At 43.4% G+C, this 21,175-nt stretch overlaps 1 protein-coding gene across 6 annotated transcripts in view; it reads right to left on the minus strand.

Annotated features, from left to right (window-relative positions):
* MYO9A (myosin IXA) overlaps positions 1-21,175 on the minus strand; it is a 176,379-nt gene that overhangs the window by 63,803 nt on the left and 91,401 nt on the right. For all 6 annotated transcript variants that reach the window (XM_036390037.2, XM_036390040.2, XM_036390039.2 and 3 more), the window contains exon 10: positions 7,171-7,287. In XM_036390037.2, coding sequence (XP_036245930.1) covers positions 7,171-7,287 — 117 coding nt within the window. The remainder of the gene's footprint in view (positions 1-7,170; positions 7,288-21,175) is intronic.

Raw genomic sequence — 21,175 nt, forward strand, 5'->3', positions numbered from 1 at the left:
GAAGTTTTGCTTTTATTAAATCCATAACCCATAATATAAATTGCAGGACTTGGCCAATTACAGTTCTAAAGAGTCTTTTTTTCCCCATCACTTTGATGATTTTGTAAACCTCAGCCGTATTTCACTCCAGGTTTTTCCCTAAATTGAAGAGCCAATGCCTGTTTGGTCTCTAATCTACAATTACCTCTTGAGATGCTCATCAAGATGTGGGTGCACCAAGGTTTCCTATATTGGTAAAGTGAGCTCAGTGCTGCAGTGAATTCCCTGCTTGCTTTGCATCCTCCTGGCCCCCTCCTCTCCCCACACCAGCCAGGCAAGGAGAGGCAGTGGACCTCAGGCCAGGCACATGTTGGCCCACGGGTGAGTGCAACCCATCACCTCCTGGCTCAGACTGTGCTTCCTACCCTTGATGGGAGTAGAAATGTGGAACTTTCTCCTTTGTGTAGGTACTGGGTTTCATAAAACTTGAGCCTTCTGCCTGTCAGATGGATTTGGGAAACCCGGAGGAAGAGGGACATGGGGATGTGTCAGCAAATAAACCTCATCCACAGAGGGAGCTGGAGTGAAAAAACAAGCTCAAGATACAGTTTCTGCTGCAGCTTCCATGCCTGTGCATGCCTGTTGTGTTAAACACCTAATTCATAATTAGTGTCATAAATAACTCATACTGTGCCCACCCAAAAAGGCTGCTGTCATCAGAAAAGAAGTGAAGAGCCTGAAGGACACATTTGGGGAGAGCTCCACCAGCAGCCTGTTAGAGCACCATGCACCAACCAAAGCCACCTCATACAAATACTCCTTTCACCCATTACAATTAATTAAATAATTAATAAGAGAGGTAAAAACATTAGCACTGGTCAAATGAGCCAAGCCTTAAGCAGGGAGGAGAAATATCCCCTCCCTTCCACCTCAAAAAACCTGAGAGCTGCCACGTGCCCTGGTTTTAGCTCTGTGGTGTTACCTGCACTTTGGATTTTCTAACACTAATTCCACTGCCAGGAATACAAACCAGACTGTCCACAGGCCTCCTCACACTGCCTTTTGTCCATTTTCAACACGTCACACAATGTAGGAGGAAAATATTCCCTCTGTGCCTGACTCCTGAGCAGGGAACCACCTACGGCTGGAGCAGGCACGGCTGCCGTGGGCAGAGCGGCCGCTGGGCCGTGAGTTGGGGCTTTGTCTGACCTGGACTCTGGCCACTGGGACAAGCAAAAACACAACAAAAAAAGCATTTAAGCACAAAGATAAGTCTTTAAACCATTTTCCAAGAGCTCATTGACTACTTCATCTTTTGTCCAGGCTTTTCTCCCTATTCCAGGGCCAGACAGTCTCTACCTCCCTGATGCCATGACAAGGACGAAGGCCCTTGGCCACTTTCCCAGAAGTTTGCACCACTTGACAAAACACCCATGAGAAACAGCTCTTTGACCAGAAGATGGGAATTGGGAACCACTGGACCAAGGACAGCCTGGCAGAGGGATTCACTCTCACCCTCTGCTTCCTGAGGTCCAGCATCTTCTCCTGCTTGTCCCGATGGATGTGGCAACGCTTCTGCTCACCAGGCAGAAATCTGCCTCATCATTTTTTAAATACATCTCAGGAGGAATTCTTCTTAAACTCTCTGTATGATTATTGGATCATATCTTATCTATATTATCCATGGAAAAATCGATGATGGAAACAGGACAAAGTGACTCTTCTCATCTCCCTTGCAAATGCCAACCCCAACCACCCCACCGCTGTTCAAGCTCATCCCCACAATATACAAGAGTTCCAAAAAATTCCCCTACATAAAAGTCTCTATTCCACCATATACAAACAAGCCTTGGAAGATAAAATGCTCACACTTCCAGACTACTAATGAATTTACTGACACCACTTTCAAAAGCATCGTGTTGATGCCCTGTGGAAATAGTTAAGCTCCTGCCATGAGTGAAGACTTCAATCTGAACAAAGTCTTAAAGCTCTCACAAATCTAATTTAATATGAAACAACTGAGCACAAAAACCCTCTCCCTTTTTTTCAAATCCTGGTTCATTTACTGCATTGAAACTGCTACCAAATATATTTCAATGTGGGTGTGGAAATACACTTATAAAGCAAAACAGAAGAGTCATATACAGCAAAAAATAGCCCTGTCAGTTATAAAAGAAATATTATATTTTAAAGCTGTGTTTTTATATTTTTTTTGCTGACACCTAAAATTAAACACACACAGAATTAACATGATAAAAATATAATTATAAAAATAATCTGCATTTCACAAAACCACTGCAGGTATCAAACCACACATCCAGAAGGAGGATGGTTAATTCTGCCATGGTTGTTATACAGAGTAAACCAGCATTTTTCTCACATCCCTGTGTTTGTAACTACCAAACTCCTCCAGAATACAGATTATAAACTGTGTGGTTTTTTGCAGAGTTTCATGCCAGAGAAATCCGGGCAGAGCTCTGCAGTGAAACAGTCATTTGTCCTCTGCTCCCAAAAGAACGGGGCCAATGGATGCCACTTGGGAAAACTTTAAAACCTGAGAAATTTAGAATTTATGGCTGTTTTCTGCTCTCTGTCCCTGCTAAAGTAGCACACATGTACTAGTACAAAGTCAATTCTTGTAGCAAGGTGAAAAAACACCATTTCCATTTATATATACAGGAATTAATTTTGCTAAACTGCCTGTAAAAAGTGTGTAATCTGGGTCGGTTTAGGATGAATTTTGCAGCCCAATATTTTTAAAAAATAATCAAGGGAGTTTAAAATTTACAAATCTTTTAAGTCTTCGGCTTCAAATCTGTTGTTTGAATAGGTGCCCTGAGGAAATCACACAAAGATAACTTAGAGATTGACTTGCCAAGTCTAGTTTGTGTGTCAATGCTGTTTCTTTATCAAAACTAACATACAAAATTAAAAAGTGTGACTGCATTAATTAGCGTATCAAAATTCCTCTGATTAAAAGAGCATGTCTGTGAGGATTTTTAAAATTTGGGTGAACCCTGGGTCAGTGAGCACTTGCTGCTTGAGATGATGAAAAATGACCTCATGCTTTTCTCAAAATGTCTCAGCCATGACATTTAAACACAGAGCATGAGTTTTAAGGGCTTTTGGCAAATGATGACCTTGAAGCTCTGTGCTCTCCAGTTCCCAAAGTGCCAATAAATAGGGATCATTGGAGCTGATTTATGTTGCCCCAAATACACACTGGTGATGTAATTCCACCATGGAGGTACATTTTGGCAATCACAAATAGGTTTGCTTCAAATTCAGGGGAAAAATCTTATTGGTTGCTATTTTAAAATTTTTTACGTCTTGTCATTTTAGTAATTTCTTTTCATTTATAATATTCCAAAGCCAATACTGCAAAAAATCCCTCCCCAAAACCCCAAAATCCATCACCACTTCATCCAACAGGACCACTCCAACCTACATCACCCCAATATACAAGATGACCTATATATAAAGTGAAACACAGTGATTTGCTACAAACTTGGAAGTTGGGACCTAAAATTAATGAACTGATGCACAATAAACCCACTGCATGTTCAGCAATTCTTCCTCTGCTTCAGGTTAAAAAGCCAAGAATTAACTGGTTGGTTGAATTTAAATGAATTTTCTTCATGGCCATGAGTTCATGTGTTCAACCATGAATTTTTCTTCATGGCCATTAATTTTCATTTTCTTCACAGCCATGAGTTCACCATCATCCCCACACATACAGCACATCATCCAAGCATGGCAGCAGGGTGATTTGGGGAGAGATTTAGACACTTCACAAGAACCAAAGGGGGAAGGATTAAAAACACCCTCAGAAATGCCTTTTGATCCACCATGATCTCCACTCTGTCATCGTTTTAAGAGGTGAGATGGACTTCTAGCAATTCCTAACTTGATTTATGGAAGGGGAATTCAATAAGAGGCTCTGGGAGGTTTAGTAATCTCGTTCTCAAGAGAAGGAAAAGTCTCTGACCTCATTAATAAAGGTCAAATTTCAGACAGTTTGTAGGCAATCATGAGACCATAAAAGGAATTGAAAGGACTTGAGAGAAGATGAAGGAAAAGGGAGTCAGAGCAAATCCAACCCATGGCAGCTCTGTCATTACCATAAAAACCAGGAGGTATCAAATAACACATTCACAATTTGGGTCAGAAATAATATGCTAGAAATCCTGTCACCAAGCAAGATAAGCCAAATCCCACTGTGTTTTCCCAAAATATTTCGCTGCACATTTAACTAAATTTGGATATCAAAGGTCTGATTTACATCTTCCAAATATTTGCTGGACAATATGGAAGAACAACGGCCGAGTGTTTATTTTTCTTTGCCCAGCTTCATCTTTTGATCTTCTCCTTACTGCTGATATCAAATAAACACATATCGGGATCTGAAAATGATCTTGGTTCCCATTGTCCCACTAAAATCAAATCTACACTGATGAAGAGAGAAACTCTGTATTAATTTTTCTCCTCAACTTCTCCCACACTCACTCTAAATTGAGATGATTTTGAGTCTTGTTTTACCTCTGCATAACGTGATTATTATAAAAGAAAGCTCTGTGCCCCAAATCCATCATCTGACACTTTCTGAACCTTCCAAACCTGCAGGATTCTTTCAAAATGCATCTTAAAAGTCAGAGGAGTATCAGTGTCAAGCATGGGCTGGGATTAATCTGGGACTTTTACTGCAGGGTGAGTCACATATTATTCACCCATTGCACACTCAGGAGTTTCTGAGGACTAAGGCTGTATTTTGCTCTCATAAATCAGAGATTTGATGTGTTTAAGAGACTTTTTTGGCTGGCAGCAAGGAGATGCCACCCATGTGCCAAGGTCTTGCCTTGCAGCAAGGAGGTACTCCCAGGGTTTGGAGATGCCACTGCTCCCAGTCCACCTCCCAGTCACCCAGCTGGTGTTGCCCAACCTCAAAACAACACATGGGAAGCTAAGGAGAACCTGTATCCTCATCTGGGGTTTCTCCAAGAATGAGCTGAAAAGGAATTCAGGAGGATTGGGAAATGGGAGGAAAAACCAGATCAGTTGTTGGCTCCATTTTTCCACAGTGGTGATTCTTGGTTGGTGCCTCAATGGCAGCTGCAGAGCCCAGGATGCCCTCAGACACTTGTTGGCAGCAATGTTATTCCTCAAGGGCAAAGGAGCAGCTATTCCCAGCCCTGCCCAGTCCAGGGAGACATTTCTCCTTCCTCTGTGCTGAAACAACCCAAGTTGGGGGCTAAAATTAGGGCTGAGGAGGTGACGTGGTAGAACCACTCAAGGGAAAATTGGCTGTCAATGTTTAACAAAGCTGCTCTGAAATGCACATAAATCTCTTCTTCACTGTCTCCACCCCTAAAACGGGGAGGATTTGTGCATTTTCATGATTTCTGGGGGATTTGTGGGAATCAATCCAGTTAATAGAGGACTCTGAAGATAAACTGAAATACACTTGTGCCTGGAGCAGCTGATATTTCCTGGTATTTTGTGCACTGCCTTTCTGCTTCAGGAACTCTGGCCCAAGTACAGCCCAGGATTGCCTCCTTGGATCTGGGTATGAGCACATTCTGCAGCTCCAGGTCCTGGGCATTTGCCAGCACCCAGATCCTGGGTGGATCTGCTCTGGCACAGGGGCAACACCACTCCCAGCTCCTGGTGCCTGCTGCCTGTCCTGGATATTACCATTAGGATTTGGGGCGAAAAAAAAGGGTCAGAAACCTGGGAACTGTGAATTCATGAGAAGACACAGAGAGCTGGGCAAGGGGAAGATGGTTACACTCCATGGGAGTCTTGGCTGGAGAAAGCAGAGGGTTAATGTGCAGCAGCAATGTTGGAGCAGGAATTTGGGCTGTTCTGGCTCTTACCTGCTGAGATTTGAGGTTGGGATCAAAAGTTTAATTGCCCATAAACAGCTACTGTGGTGCCTCACTTTCACAGCCATGCTGACTAAGCATACAAGAGTGTCCTAGACTGATTTGTATTTAAATATTACAGAACAGATAATAATTTTTAAGAATCATTGGGTCATAAATAAAAAATAATTAGCATTTGAGATGCATTTCCTTGTCAAAACAAATCCACTTTTCTGCTTCACCAAATATGTAAACAGTGTGGTTTGCTTTTTTCCTGATAGCCCAGACAAAACTTTTGATTACTTGGAAAAAAATCAGGAAAGAACACAACATTTCTGGTAAAATATTAAACAGAGGGAGAGGCAGCATATGCAGTCAGAAGGCTCGCTGGATGTTATCACTGTAACAACCCTTCTTTGTCAGAAAAACACATAACCAGATTTCATAGGCATGTTTTTATTTCCAGTCCACAATTACGCTCCACAACCCTTTTTTGGAATTAAATAAAGGAGTGACTACACTGAGAGTCTCTGTAACTTCAGTACTATGGCACAATCCAAATGTCAGTGCTCAGCAAAAATCCTCCTTTTGGCAGCTGTGACTTTAGTTTGTATGCACAACCTCCCAAATAGCCCCACATGCTGCTGGACCATGTCCCAGATTCCCAAGGCAAGGGTAGCTGGAGAGCTGGCAGTGCCTGTGTGCATGGACATGGATTTTGGGGTCAGTATTCCACAGCCATGAGGATTGTGGATGAGTACACGAGAGGGTTATGGAGGATGTGCTGGGTCACAGCATGCAGGCCCTGCTATTGCAGGAAACTTCATGTCACTCCTTCCATTAATTCTTTGGGAAGATGGTACAGCATCCCACCAGCTTCACTTTTTCCATCATGACTCTTTTCTTTAAATTCATTTCTCTACTGTACTACCTCAGTACCTACAGACACCCACCTTGTTCATCATTTCATCACAGAGCAACTTCACCAAGATGCAGTCGCAAGAATTCCCTTTTTTCCCTCTGAATCATACATGACCCTTTAGTTTTACTCATAAGGAGGAAAATCTTTGCCATTGCTCCTGAAGTGGGTGGGGGAACTGGCTTTTGTGGCTACAACAAAATCTCCTCCCTGGTTGCTTTGAGCTGACAGTACTTAAGGGGCTTCATCCTTCTCAGCTCAGCAAGCACCACGTAGAATAATGATATACTCAGCTACGATCCGAGGAAAAATTAACTTCATGTTAAGCAACACGCCTGGGTAATGTTTTATCACTCAGTTATCTATTTTCAAAACCCAAGAGAGGATCCACAAGAGCTGCTGAGGTGTTACCTTGGTGCTTTCCTCCATGTCCTTGGAGTTGAGGAGCGCGTGGTTGATCCTGAACACGATCCAGTCAAACAGGGCGCTGTACAACGACTTGGCCATGGAATTCCGCACGGTCACGGCCTGAAACAGAAAAGAAAAAAGGTGATTGGAAATGATTCCTGCTCTGCACTAAAATGGCTTTTGCTTCTCAAGCTCCCACATCCAATGTTCGTATTTCTCCCTTGCCAAAGCTTTTGTCTGCTATTTTAATTTATGCCATGTATGTCAAGGGTCCTAACAGCACAGGGAATTGAGTGTAATTCCAGGGCTGTGGATGTGCCCCTGGCTTTGGCTTGGTTTCTTTCTTGCATTTGAGTGGATGATACACAAGATAACACCACAAATCCCATCACTGGTGGCAAAAGGAAAGAAAATAAATACACACATTAAATATAATAAATTCACCAAGATCCTTAAAAAGTTTCCTGGGGGAGAAGGAAAGAGAAGGGTGGATTTTGCACAGGAGTGACAGCAAGAGATGTGAAAGCACAGGCCAGGACAGGCAGTGCCTGGCACCAGCAGAAGGGCTACAAAAAGGGAGGTTAAAAACCCCTCTGGTAAATCTGAGGGTTCCTGAAAACTTGAAGTTTTCCAGGTACCACCAGTGGGAGCTACAAATCATGGCAGGCAGGTTCAGCACTCCTCCAGCAGCTCTCCCAGAGAGAGGAATAACAGCGCTGAGAAAGGGCCATCCTCACCATGGCCAGGATCAAAGAGATTCTGCTTGATGGGATGAAAGCTGAGATCAAAGGAAGATCCCTGGGCTTTTGGACAGGCACCTACATAGAGACCCAGAAAGCAGGAATTTCTATTTAAAGGTTATCTTTGTTCTTGCTGCTTGAGATTCTTGCTTGGTTTCAATTGTCACCACGAGTAGAGCTTTGGTACATATTAATCACCCAAAAAACTTATGGCACCACCCATGACTACTACATTCTTGTTCATTCTAGCCACTGCAGAAGAATAAAAAGGAACCAGAAGATTCCCATGTAATTATTTCAATTAAACCCTGAACTGTAACAAATCAGCTGGCTTGTCACACATTGCCTCGAGATCCTTTGCACCAACGCTCCCTTCGAGGAACATCATCTGAGTGGCCTCATGTCACTGACCCCAAGTGAAGGAATAAAGCTCATGTAGCAGCATTTCTCTTTTATCAGCTTACTCCCACCTCTTTTTCCCTTGATTTTCAGAGATAGCAGCATTTAGCATGACCACGAGCTGTTCTGCCAATGTTTTGCTATTAAGCACATGGTCTCACTTCCTCTCCCTGTCCAGCTGGAATAGGAGAAAGGATTAACACAGTCCACACCAGGGGAGATTTGGGTTGGATGTTAGGAAAAAATTATTCATGGAAAGGGCTGTCAGGCATTGGAACAGCTGCCCATGGCAGGGGTGGAGTCCCCATTCCTGGAGGGATTTAACTGAGGTGTGGATGTGGAACTTGGGGATGTGGGTTAGTGGTGGCCTTAGCACTGCTGGGGGGGATGGTTGGGCTGGATGAGCTCAGAGGGCTTTTCCCACCTGAACAATTCCATGATTCTATGGCTGAGGATGCTCACAGCCTCTGTACACTGCTAACCATAAAGTGGTGGCAATAAAAAGTGACATCACAAGGTAACTACAAAATATGGCCATAATTAGCAAGGAATTCCTTGTCCAAAAACAACTGAAAACAAGCATGTGATGCAAACAGGTGAGCAACAGGACCAAGAGGATCTTGGTGCAGCTCAGACCAAAACAGCAATTTTAAAGAGTGAGCTCTTGAAATGCTGGAGTTCTCCAACAAGGGCTGGAAAGCAGCCTGCATTTCAAACACAAAGAGCTCCAGTTCTCACTAACTGCTTTTTCTTTTCTTTACTGATGAAAAAGGTTTGGGGTGGGTTTTTTCTGGCTGTTTTTATTAAAAGCAACATGGGTTGTTTGGGTGGGGGAGATTGCTATCTAATTTTTTTTTCAAATTTACTCAAATGTGAGAGAATATCTCAGCAATTAATAGAAAATTCAAGGCTCCATCTACACTTTTTTCATTAAGCTGGAAGACAATCAGTGCCACAGAAAAATCAGTCTCTGGGGAAAGACCTGAGGCCAAAATCCAGGCATGCCTCTCACTGCCCTAATGCTTTGTCCTGGCATAAACCAGCCCAATTAATTGCTCCAACGTGCAATTAAAAACAAACTCCATCTCTGTTTAAAGCCAAAAAGAACACAGTTGTTTCTCCTACAGCATCATATATGGGTTTATGTCACAATACTTTTCATTACTTTTTATTAGAGGCTACAGGGACGTGCAGGACTTCATCCCTGAATGTCCCTGGGTTTTTTTTTTCCCCAAAAAAACCCTAGGATATCATTAATCCTGCACCATTCCAGTGCTGAGGAATGCTGGGAGTGTGACTGCCACGAGTCTCCTGAATGGTCAGACTGGGAAGTTTCCCTGACACCAGCACTGCCCAGTGTTCCTGCAGAATGTGCAGGCTGGGGGATGAGCCACTGCTCTTATTCCTAAAGTGGCCTCAGCTACATGGAAAGGTGATTTCCTTGCTATGCTTGGGTCCCACAATCAGTGGCCCAGATCCCAAAGTGTCACCATCACATTTTCTGAAAAATCTCTTTGCCCAGGATTTTTCTCCTGGGAAGCTGAGAAGCCTCAGAGAAAAATGAAAACAAGAATTATCTGATTGCTTCTCCCGTGTTGTGCTGCTTTGGAATGTGTTTGGACATTGTTTACCAACAGGTGGTCGTTTTATTGGTTTCATGTGAATTATTTTTGACTTAATGACCAATCACGGTCAGGCTGTGTCGGGGCTCTGGAAGCAGTCACAAATTTTCATTATTATCTCTTAACCTTCTGTCTGTATCCTTTCTCTATTCTTTAGTATAATTTAGTTTAGTATTCTTTAATATATTCTAGTATCATAAAGTAATAAATTAGCCTTCTAAGAACATGGAGTCAGAGTCATTCCTTCCTGCCACAAGGCATAAATACAAATACACCAAAGTGTTCCTACAAATACAACACCAAAGTGTTCAACAGCCACTTTTAGAAGCAATGGTTTAATCCTAAGAGCTGGTAGGAAACTCCTGGCAAAGCAACATATTGAGAATACAGAGTAGATGGAGTACATTGCCTTCATCCATTTAAAAAATACCTGGACTGAAATGAACCTAATTTAAATGACCCAGGGTTTAGGGGGGGCTTTTTTATTTGAATTTTTTATTTCATTTCAGTAAAATATTTACTTTTAACAATAGATCTCCGCTGATGTCACATTTTAAATATAGCCCCTCACTATCCTAAACAGATTCCAGAACTACCCAGTCTGGAGACCATCAGGGAATATTATTTCTTTTCAAACTCAGGAGCTGCAGCAGAGCATTTAAAAAAAAAAGTTTTATGCTTTATTTAATGAGAAATCATTGATTTCTGTACTATCCTACATATCCTAAATTAATTCTAGTCTCTGAACTATATCCCATACATCACATACAGTTTGTCTTCAGGTCAACACCTACAGCTTCTGGTCTCTTCCACAAGTCTCCTTACATGACATTTAGGCAGATCTGGAACATGGTGATACTCATCAAACCATTTTTATTTCCCTCACAAAGCAAAATAAAAATAGCTGTTTCAATGCCAAAACAAATCTCTGGGGATCAAAGGGAGCAGGATATGTTGCACCCACACAAAAATATTGCTGATTCCAAACTGAGACAGATCAAACGTGCTTTGACTCAGAAGATCAGGAAATAAGCTACAGACGAGGTTTTAATCAATACTTTCCTGCTTATCAAGCTAGAAAGTATCTATATATTATTTATTATATGCCAGAAACTCCACTTGTTGGGTTGCCCAACTTTTGTTAAGATCCTGATAAACATATTTGAGTTCTTTGTAAGATTTTATTGCCAAATTAACTGTACTGAAACTTGTCATGATCAGCATCAGATTCAGGCCACCTTAAAAATAGATAAACTTCTGGAAACATCTTCTGTTAAAAGGAAAAAGGGGAAGACAGGCTTAAGAATTAAAATCTGCTTTTGAAGTGCTTTGGAACAAGGACTTACAGTGCCAGCAGCAGCAGCCTGTGTTTTAGAGGCTGGAAAAGATGTAATCTCAGGAACCCAAATTTGCTCAAATTAAAAGTCTCTGAAAAACACATTTGTACACACACAGAAGATTCTTAAGAACTGAGATTACAAAGTCACTAAATATATTTAAGCAAATCTGTCTGCTGCCATCCCACAGCACCCCCTGCTCCAGGCAGGATCCCTCACTCCTGCCCTTCTGCACTTAGCTGAGGACTGAAATTTCAAGCTGGAATTATTCAAAATATTTGTTGGTACACAGAAAATCCAGGGAAAGCAGGTGGGTTAAAATCCCCACCAAAGTTATACATTGAAAACTACAAAAAAGACATTGTGGGGCTGGAGCCAGAAATGGAAACAGAGCTGGGGAAGGGGCTGGAGCACCAGGAGCAGCTGAGGGAGCTGGAAGGGGCTCAGCCTGGAGAAAAGGGGGCTCAGGGGGGACCTTCTGGCTCTGCACAACTCCTGACAGGAGGGGGCAGCTGGGGGGACCAGCTGGGCTCTGATGCCAGGGAATGAGGGACAGGACAAGAAGGAATGGCCTCAATCAGTGTCAGGGAAGGCTCAGTGGTCAGGCACTGGCACAGAAGGCTCAGGGAAATGCAGAGTATTCCAAGATGCTCAGGTAACCTTTTACAGACATTTTCACATGATTTTGCTCTAAGTTCCCACCATGATCCTTATTAGATTCAGTGTTTTTACTGCTGACTAACCTAACACACGAGCAAGAGCAGCAATAGCTGAATTTGAACAACAAAACCTCAAATATTTTACATTTTTCAGACTAAGGGGAATAAACAAAGCCCAGAGAACAGAGGGTGGGTGGAAACAAGTGCTGAAGGACTTTGAAAGGCAAAGAGCAAAAATTGCAGCAATATCTCAGTGCCTGGATGTGCCAGGGAGCAGGAAGCAAAGGGATCCCACTGAGTTGGACTTGATGATCCTTGTGGGCCTCTTTCAACTCAGGATGTTCTCTGAGGACAAAGCCATCAAGATGCTGCTGGAAGCTCTGGGGTTTTAGTCACACCCTTCCATAGCCAAGAGGAACATTTTCTGGAGCGTGGACCCCAGACCCAGAGTGGGACAGAAATACAAGAGACAGACCCTCTTCTCAATGACCCCATCAAACCAACCCAACATGGAGAGTATCTGGAACAGAAACTGACCCCTGGTGTTCAGCTTTAAGCATTTTTGACCCAAACTAATCCACGGATGAAGGGCTTTTGTAACCAATAAATACTTCCTCTAACATTGTGTTTCAAAAGAGCCAGACTAAAATGAAAAATGCTTCTGTTCAGGGCATTGCTTGACACCAAATCAGAAATTAGAAGACCAATACAAAGCAAAGCTCATCACTTTTGCATCACTTAGGAAGAGCAGGGTATTGGTGCACTAAGCCATTCTGAGTAAGAATCATTCCAAAGTGGCATTAATGAGACAGCTACAGGTCTCTAAAGACTTCAAACATCTCAGCTCATTGAGAGGTTTGTCCATCTTCCCTCATAACTAATGTGGAGGACAGCACAGACTGATCCAGGACAGAGGAGAAAGGTGGTGGATGGATACTTGGGTTTGGGCAGCTCTTAAGATCACCAAAACACAACTTAATATTATATTTGCACAGCCACGTAGGTACCTGAGTTTGCCTAGGAGGGTTTCTGAGCCTCACAACATCACTGACACTTCCAGAGTGCAGCCAGCACCATCATGCTGCTCTCAAGAAAAGCAAGACAAAAAAACCAAACCTGTTTTTCATAGAAAAGATGCCCTTTTTACACACACACATTGGACAGCACTATCTGTGCTATGAAAAATGCACCTTAGGGAAGGGCACAGTGCTCAGAGCTGGGGCTCAGACCCCAGTCCCTGAGCACAGCCTCAGTTAATGAGAAGTGGATTTAAATACAACTGGAAAGTGAGTGCGAGCACCAAAACCACTTAAAGCCCTAATGAGGATTAAACACCCGTGGAGTTTATTAACTGTGACAACACTTATCCCATCTCTCAGCATTATGCAAATCTAGGAAGCATCCATAAAGATGTGCTGACAGACTCAGCTGGTCAACACAACATTATTGCATCTTAACAATTCTGGTCAACATAATATTGTTAAATCCCAGTTTTTCATCCCAGATATGGGTGCAAGGTCAGTGCACCCACTCCAGACTTTCTAGGAGCTATGAGATCTTGAAAAGTTGGTATTTAAACGCTGTTTTTCAAGCACGGCTCTGGAAAATTCCTTGGATCTAGAAGAAAAGATTTATTAGAAGGCAACTCAGTGCTTTGCTGTACAGTTCACAAGATTTGCTCCAGAGTTGGTCATGGTCCTTTTTACCTCCAGTTTTCCAGCATTTTCCCAGGAGACTGTGTGTGTGCATCCCATTATGGACAATATTGCCATTATTTGTTCACACAGGATAAACACATTGCCAGCACCAGCATTCCCTACCAGTGCACAACTCCCACCCACCCCCCAAAAAATATGGCTTTACAAGCAACACTCCTTGTAATTTCATACTCCAAATAGCTCCAAAATTGAATTTGTTAAAGTAGGAATGATGTTGATACAGCCATAGGAGCTACCTATGGATTCATTCTCTCCTGGTGACCCCCCAGCTCTTCCGGAACATGTGCAGCTGTTTCCTGCCCTTCAGGAGGAAAACAAGCCACACATTCCCCTTTCAGACTCTTATCAACAAATACTGAAACAATTACAGTCATTCCAAGGTGACAAGAAACGTTTCTTTCCAGGTGTGAAGTTTGCAGGATTTGGTGTAGGACATAAAGAAGAGGTGTTCCATTACTTAAGTAAAGCTGAGGCACCACAAAATACATTTTCTTTTGCTGGAGAGAAGAAACAGAGATTCCTCTTCTCTTCAGGAAATCAGATCTGAACACAGGAAGAGAGGAAATATCCCCTTTTCCCTTAGGGCCTTTGATGGGCTTCCTATAATTTCTATACAAGGATGAAAGGTGCTTCCAATGAAATGTTTGGAAAAAAAAATAGCAGTAGAATTCTTCCTCTTCAGGAAATCCCTCAAAAAATCAAATCTGGATATGTGGTTTTAGTGGCTATGTGGGAGCTTCATTTGTTTGCTTTTATGTTAATAGGTGGAATAAGTTTTCAGCACATTCTCTGATTAATCAACTGGTGTTTCTGCTCATAGGATTTGGCATTAAATCTCAGAAACCTGTTGATATCCTACCACAGAAATTATTTAGTGAGCTATTATCATAAGCAGGATTAGATTTTCATTATCATTTGATGTCTGGTTTGAAATCCTTATCAGCCATTCCCATTTTTCCCCCATTTATTCTCTAAGGTGAAATCTGGCTTCACAATTACATTGGTACTTACTGTAACACAAATGTCTCACTCCAATATGGCTCAGAGGAAAAAATTACATTTTACAATTTACTGAATTTTACCCATGGTATTTACCTAGGCTTTTCAGGTGAAAATCTCCCTCCTTCTATCACTTCTGTGGGTTTAAATGACATATTTAATTTCCAAGTAGTGGAAAAAAATCAAGAAAAGGGTGTATGAGTTTTCTTATTTGCTTCCAAGTATTCAACAAAACCATGCTGCATGTAAGTGAAAGTGAATGATTAAAGAAATCAGTTTTTATTAAAAAAATTAAAATTGTGCTTGCTTTTAAAAAAATATACATATTGACAAGTGTTAATAATCCCACTGTGAAGAGGGATAGGATTTGTCCAAGATTAGAGCAAGCAAAAGGAGGAGGAATTCAAGCTCTCCTAATGCACTTGATTTGGATCACCTGAGAGATCTAATGACCAGGAACAGAGGCCAGCCCCCCATTCTCAGTGAGCCTTGGATGTGCAGACAATTGAAAACAGCCCATGTGGGCATCTCAGAGATGATGATCTACAGCAATCACTAATTAAGAGATGAAAAAAGGCAAACTGAAAATACACTTTTATTTGAATAGAGCTTAGGACTGCCAGATACAACTTAACTCATAGTGCTCATGTCAGAGGAGTGGAGACCACATGTACTAAAATACTACAAAAATCCAGTTTTTATCTCTGACACTGTTGCTGCTCCAGGAGGGCTGAAAAAGCCCACATGGGAAGCAACTGCAGCTTGGGTTTGTGACTGTAGGGACAGAACTGCTGAGGGAGGATTGCTGGGTTTGACTCTCCTGTGCTGAGATGGAGTAACAACAAAGGAAGGGAGAGACATAGCCGTGAGAGCTGAATTAGGGAAAGAGCAGAAAGTGAGGAGGGTGGTGAGGAAGGAGAGCAGCACCGCACACAAAACCTGCTGCAGCATCAATGGCTCAGCACCAAAACTGGGGGAACATTTCTGGGTTTGCAGGAAGCAGACAGAAATCTCTCAGCTGCTGGAATCAGACAAGGACTAAATCCCTCTTCTGGTCCAAATGCAGGTTTTAGTACCTCATTTATAGAATCCTAGCATGGTTTGGGTTGGAAAAAACCTTAAGGATCACTCAGTTCCACCCCCTGCCATGGGCAGGTGTTGTAGAACATATCACAGTCTGATGGCCATGATACACAGAGCATCATCACACAGTATCAGGAGGCTTCAACCCATACAGAGTAACAACACACCACTTCAGAAGGCTTCAGGCATCTGCCCATACAGAGAAACACCATGTCACACCAGAAAGCTGCAAGCCTCTGCCCTTCCCATTCTTTAGCCCAACCTTTTATACCCCTTGTATTTATGCACTGCCCCTGGGTGCCCTCTGCTCCCTTTGGTGCTTGCTCAGTGCCCCTGGGCATCCATGGCTCATTGCTGGCAGTGCTGCTCCCCTGCTGCTCACAGCTGCACCCACTGGGGATGAGGCAGCCCCACTCCCAATCACCACACACTGGGTGCCTACAGACAGGGACAGCTCCTGCTAGGCCAGGTTGCTCCAGTGCCATCCAGCCTGGCCTTGGGCACTGCCAGGGATGCAGGGGCAGCCACAGCTTCTCTGGGCACCTGTGCCAGGGCCTGCCCACCCTCACAGACAAGAATTTCTTCTTAATATTCCACCTAACCCTGCCCTCTGGCAGTAAGAAGCCATTTCCCCTTGTCTTGTCCCTCCAAGCCCTGATCCCCAGTCCCTCTCCAGCTCTCCTGGAGCCCCTTCAGGCCCTGGCAGGGGCTCTGAGGTGTCTCTGGATCCTTCTTGTCCAGGTGAGCCCCCCCAGCTCTCCCAGCCTGGCATCTCTGTAGCCTCTTCTGGACTTGCTCCAGCAACTCCACATCCTTCTGATTTTGGGGACTCCAGAGGTGGAGGCAGCTCTGCAAGTGGGGTTTCATGAGGGCAGAGTAGAGGGGAAGAATTCCCTCCCATGCCATGTGTCCTACTCCATCCATGACCAGCAGGATGAACACACTAATCCAGGATGAGAACATTGTGATATTAAAATAATTTGAATTACTTTTTGGAAATAATATTTTTTAAAATGAATTACTAGTGGTTTATAATTTCCTAGAGTGCAAGTAAGCAAATAGCTTTGAAGGACTTCCTTGTCAACCTGATGATATGATGACATTGGAAAATTGTCTCCCTGGATAAACTTGTTGAATTGACTTGTCCCATCAGGATTTTTAGGAAGGGTGTTAGTATGGTTTGGGAAATCCCCTTAAAATGCCTCTGACTGATGCAGACTGGCAGGTTGGAGAAGGACCTTTGTCCAAGGAGGGTGATTGTGAAGGCACCAATTGGTCCAAGGTGGTTGTAGAAGGTACTGAGAAACTGGTACAAGAGGAGAGAGAAGAATTAGAAAGAAGGTATAATATAAAATTTGAAACTAATACCTAAACCCCCTCCTGAATGTGAGAACTTCTACACCTGATTTAGTGACAAAATCTGAAGTGCCTTTGTGTTTCAGTTATGTTGGGGCACCACGCAGCATTGTATGGGAATGACATTACAGGCTATTTTTTCTCATTGGAAAATCCACCCCTAAGTTCTGGAAAACATCATTGACACTCGCATCCCTTGGATAAAATCCATTGGCAGGACAACCTGCTGCCTCCCAGCTCCAGGGTGATAGTGGAAGGTTTCTGCCAGGATGTGGCAGCCAGCCGGGAGGGCGGGAGCCAGAGATAGCACAAGGTTTCAGTGCTTTGTTGTTGTTTTTCAAAGTACTTCCTTTGCAGGTACATTTATAGAATTAAAGCATTAAAATTAACCTTTACAGAATGGTCAAACTACTTTTAAGCCAGCTTTTCCTCTTTTTTGTTGTAATCAAAAATTTTAAAAAAGCATTTTTCACTCCTTTTCTTTCAATGATGCCCTTAAAGATATTTTTCCTCCTCCTTAATTGTACATAAAAATCACTAAAAAACCTTTCTTGAGGGCTGAAGCCAGAGTGGTGCATTGATGATCTGAGTTCTTTTAGGGAAATGACCCAGGAGAATGACAGGGTTTTAATAAGATGTTCAGATAAAATATGAGTGTGGAAAATGACATCATACTTCTCCCGCCCAAGCATGATATAACACTCCTGCATGCCAAGTCAGGGATTAGGCTTGAGTCTGATATCCTGCAAGAGCACTTTCCTCTGGGTGTTAAGCCTCTGTTTAAAAAAAAAAAACCCTAATCCTGCTTGTCTCACCCCTGTGAGCCAAGGGGGAACCCCAAAGGCTGCTTGGTTCATCCCAGACACAGAACATGGATGGGCATGGAAACCAAATATGTTGGGTCACAACAGGGAAGGGAGCAGAACAGCAGGAAACCACACACACACACACATAGGGGTAGCTCAGACTCACTCAAGGGGCTGAATGTAGTGGTAGATCAGTTCTGGGTCATGAAAAGCTCCATGTGAGCTATCTGTGTGCTCTGGGAGCCCCAAATTCTCCCATGCCCCAGGGCTGATTCCCCAGTGTGGGCAGCAGGAAAGGAGGATTCTGCCCCTCTGCCCCTCAGGTGAGACCCCGCTTGCAGAGCTGCCTCCAGCCCAGGGGCCAACACAAGAAGGATGTGGAGATGCTGGAGAGAGCCCAGAGGAGGCCACAGAGATGCTCTGAGGGTGGAGCCCCTCTGCTCTGGAGCCAGGCTGGGAGATCTGGGGCTGCTCACCTGGACAAGAGAAGCTCCAGGGAACCCTCAGAGCCCCTGCCAGGGCCTGAAGGGGCTCCAGGAGAGCTGGAGAGGGACTGGGGACAAGAACCCAGAGGAACAGGACAAGGAGGAATGGCTTCTCACTGCCATGGGGCAGAGTTAGATGAGATATTGGGGAGGAATTCTTGGCTGTGAGGTTGGAGAGGCCCTGGCACAGGTTGGCCAGAGAAGCTCCAAGCCCCATTCTGGGAAGTGTTGAAGGCCAGGCTGGACAGGGCTTGGAGCAACCTGGGCTGGTGGAAGGTGTCCCTGCCCATGGCAGGGGGTGAAATTAGATGATCCTTAAGGTCCTTTAAACCCACACCACCCTGTGATTCTGTGATCCCCACACTATCTCACACACATTCCCAATGCAATGGTTTGTGTGCTTCTGTGAATTCCTGTGACTTCTGAGTAGCACAGAAAGTATCAGAGTGCTCCTGCAACTGCCCTCTCCTTACTCATCCTTCCTCTCATTAGATGGATGCAAACATGGAAAATTATGTGGAAAACCTCAAATAAAAAGAATAAGAAAATCTTTTTTGGCTGTGTTGAAGATCTAGCTATTGAGTCCCCACTGGTGGCAGGCAGGTTTGGGAAAGGACACATGGAAGACCAACCACTCCCATTCCCATCCCCATCCCAGGCCAGAGCCTGCCTGTTTATTTTTAGAATTGGTTTCAAGTCTTGTCTCTGATATTGTCACTGTGCAGCTGATGACTGGAACACGTTGTGGTTATGCTTTTCAGAAACAGCCCCCAGAGCAGAGCCAGGAGCAAAGGAAACCAACACAAATCTTGTTAGAGATTTTCTCTGAGTGCTGACCGTGGAGCCAGGCAGTTATGAGCATCATCTTCCTAAAAAGATTTCACTCAGAGCCTTTGGATTTGGGCACTGTGGTTAGAAAGTGTCATCTGTAACAAATCAAAACTGGAAAAAAAAGGGAAAAAAACTCACTTTCTTCATGAAATTAAACCCTTCCAGGAAACAAGGCTGCAGCTCTTGCTTCTCCTGTGGAGAAGATGATGAAAGGAGACATGTGGAACATCCCTTAGGCACAGATGCTCACACAGAGCCATCCTGAGCCCACCACAGAGCTGCAGGAGAACAGAGCCACCAGGCAGCCAAGTTTGAAAGGTCCACTGATGACAAAATGTGTTTTCCTCCACCTTGGTGCATCCAGAGTCTGTTCTGCCAACAGCACAAACTGAGCTCCCATTCCACCCATGTTTTCACAGCAAAACCAGTACAAAAACCAATTCATAAATTACTTTGTGTCACAGGAGGAAGTTGTGTGACCTGATGTGAGAAGGACACATTTAGGGAAATTTGCTCAGCACTTACAGGCACAAAGTACTGGGATCCTCACCAAGGAGTCCAATAATCAATGACCAAAATCAGCCCTCAAGCCTTTAAAAGCCAAATCCTGCCTTGAGATTGGTCCTTCCCAAGCAGAGGGCAAGTGTAGACAAACTCATTCTGCCAGTGCATCATCATCATCATCATTCCAGGTTATTTTTACCTTTTTTTTTGCAAGGTTCCCCAAAGAGAAGTTGTTTCTCATCACACCTCAGCTGTTACCCCTGTAGAGGCAAAGCTTGTGCAACAGACCCTATCCAGCCACAGAACTTCCACACCTCCTCCTCCTCCAGCCACTGACCAACAGCCCTTGGCTGAGGAAAAAAATCAACCTGAATTTATTCAGATTGGGATTACACATGAAAATCCCATATTCCAAGCAAATGTACCAAAACTACAGCCCTTGTGGAAAGAGCTGGCTAACGAACCCAGGGATGGTTTGTCTGCATTCCTTGAAAACTTTTCACATGATTTTAGTAGAAATTTAAGTAACTAAAGGAACTCTGTGACAATAAAGCATCTTTTGAGTAATCAGATGTAATTAAAAGAATCCTTTAAAGAGCTGAGAATGGATTTGCTTTGGCAGCTGGAGGGGAATATAGGCAGAGCAATCCATGGAAAGTCAGCATTTCCCTTCCTGAAGTCCTGATCTTGGACTTAATTCAGGAATCTTGGAATCCCAATGTCTTCCTTGTTTTCCCAGACATCAGTGCCAAATAAAGAGCAGGAACACAGTTAACACACAGGAATTTCCATGGTGGCACGGAGCAGAAGAGTGACTGCAGCAGCTTTTGCACATGAGGATGTGCATTTCCAAGGGAAAAGTGAGAAACCTCATCCCACAAATAGGTTTCTTTTGAAGTTCCACCCTCCCAGGTTGCCCTCATGTCCTGAAGCAGAGACAGTTGCTTGGCTCTTAAAAGCTTTGTGGGCTTTCAGTTTTATTCCATTAATATTTTTTTCTGTGAATTCTGAATCTACTCATCAACATAGCAGCTCTTCAAAGGGCTCCTGCTGAGCTCCTCATGTTAATAACCTGTGGTGACAATGAGTCTCCTCAGCTAATGGGTTTTGGGATAAGTAGGTGCTTCCAGCAGTTCTGCTGCTTTCTGTTCCATTAAGTGTCCCTGTCCTCGTACCTCAGGACTGAGAATTTTCATTTCTTCATGCTATTAATTATTTTGTCTCCTTCCCACTTTCTCTCCTTGAATATTTTCAGGCTTGTGATTAATTGCAACTATGATCTTTTCCTTTGTTGTTTTTTTTGGTTTTTTTTAATATCTTAGGTAATGTTCTGCCATTTGGCCCTGGAACTCAATTTCTTCTCCCTTTTAATGGGCTGCAAAAGGCATCAGCCAGTCCCACTACAAGGATATAGAGAATGAAACATCACTCAGTTCTTAGCTGTAATTAAATACTTTTTTGACTCATTA

The sequence above is a fragment of the Molothrus ater genome, chromosome 13, assembly GCF_012460135.2.
Source record: "Molothrus ater isolate BHLD 08-10-18 breed brown headed cowbird chromosome 13, BPBGC_Mater_1.1, whole genome shotgun sequence".
In the NCBI taxonomy this organism is placed as follows: domain Eukaryota; kingdom Metazoa; phylum Chordata; class Aves; order Passeriformes; family Icteridae; genus Molothrus; species Molothrus ater.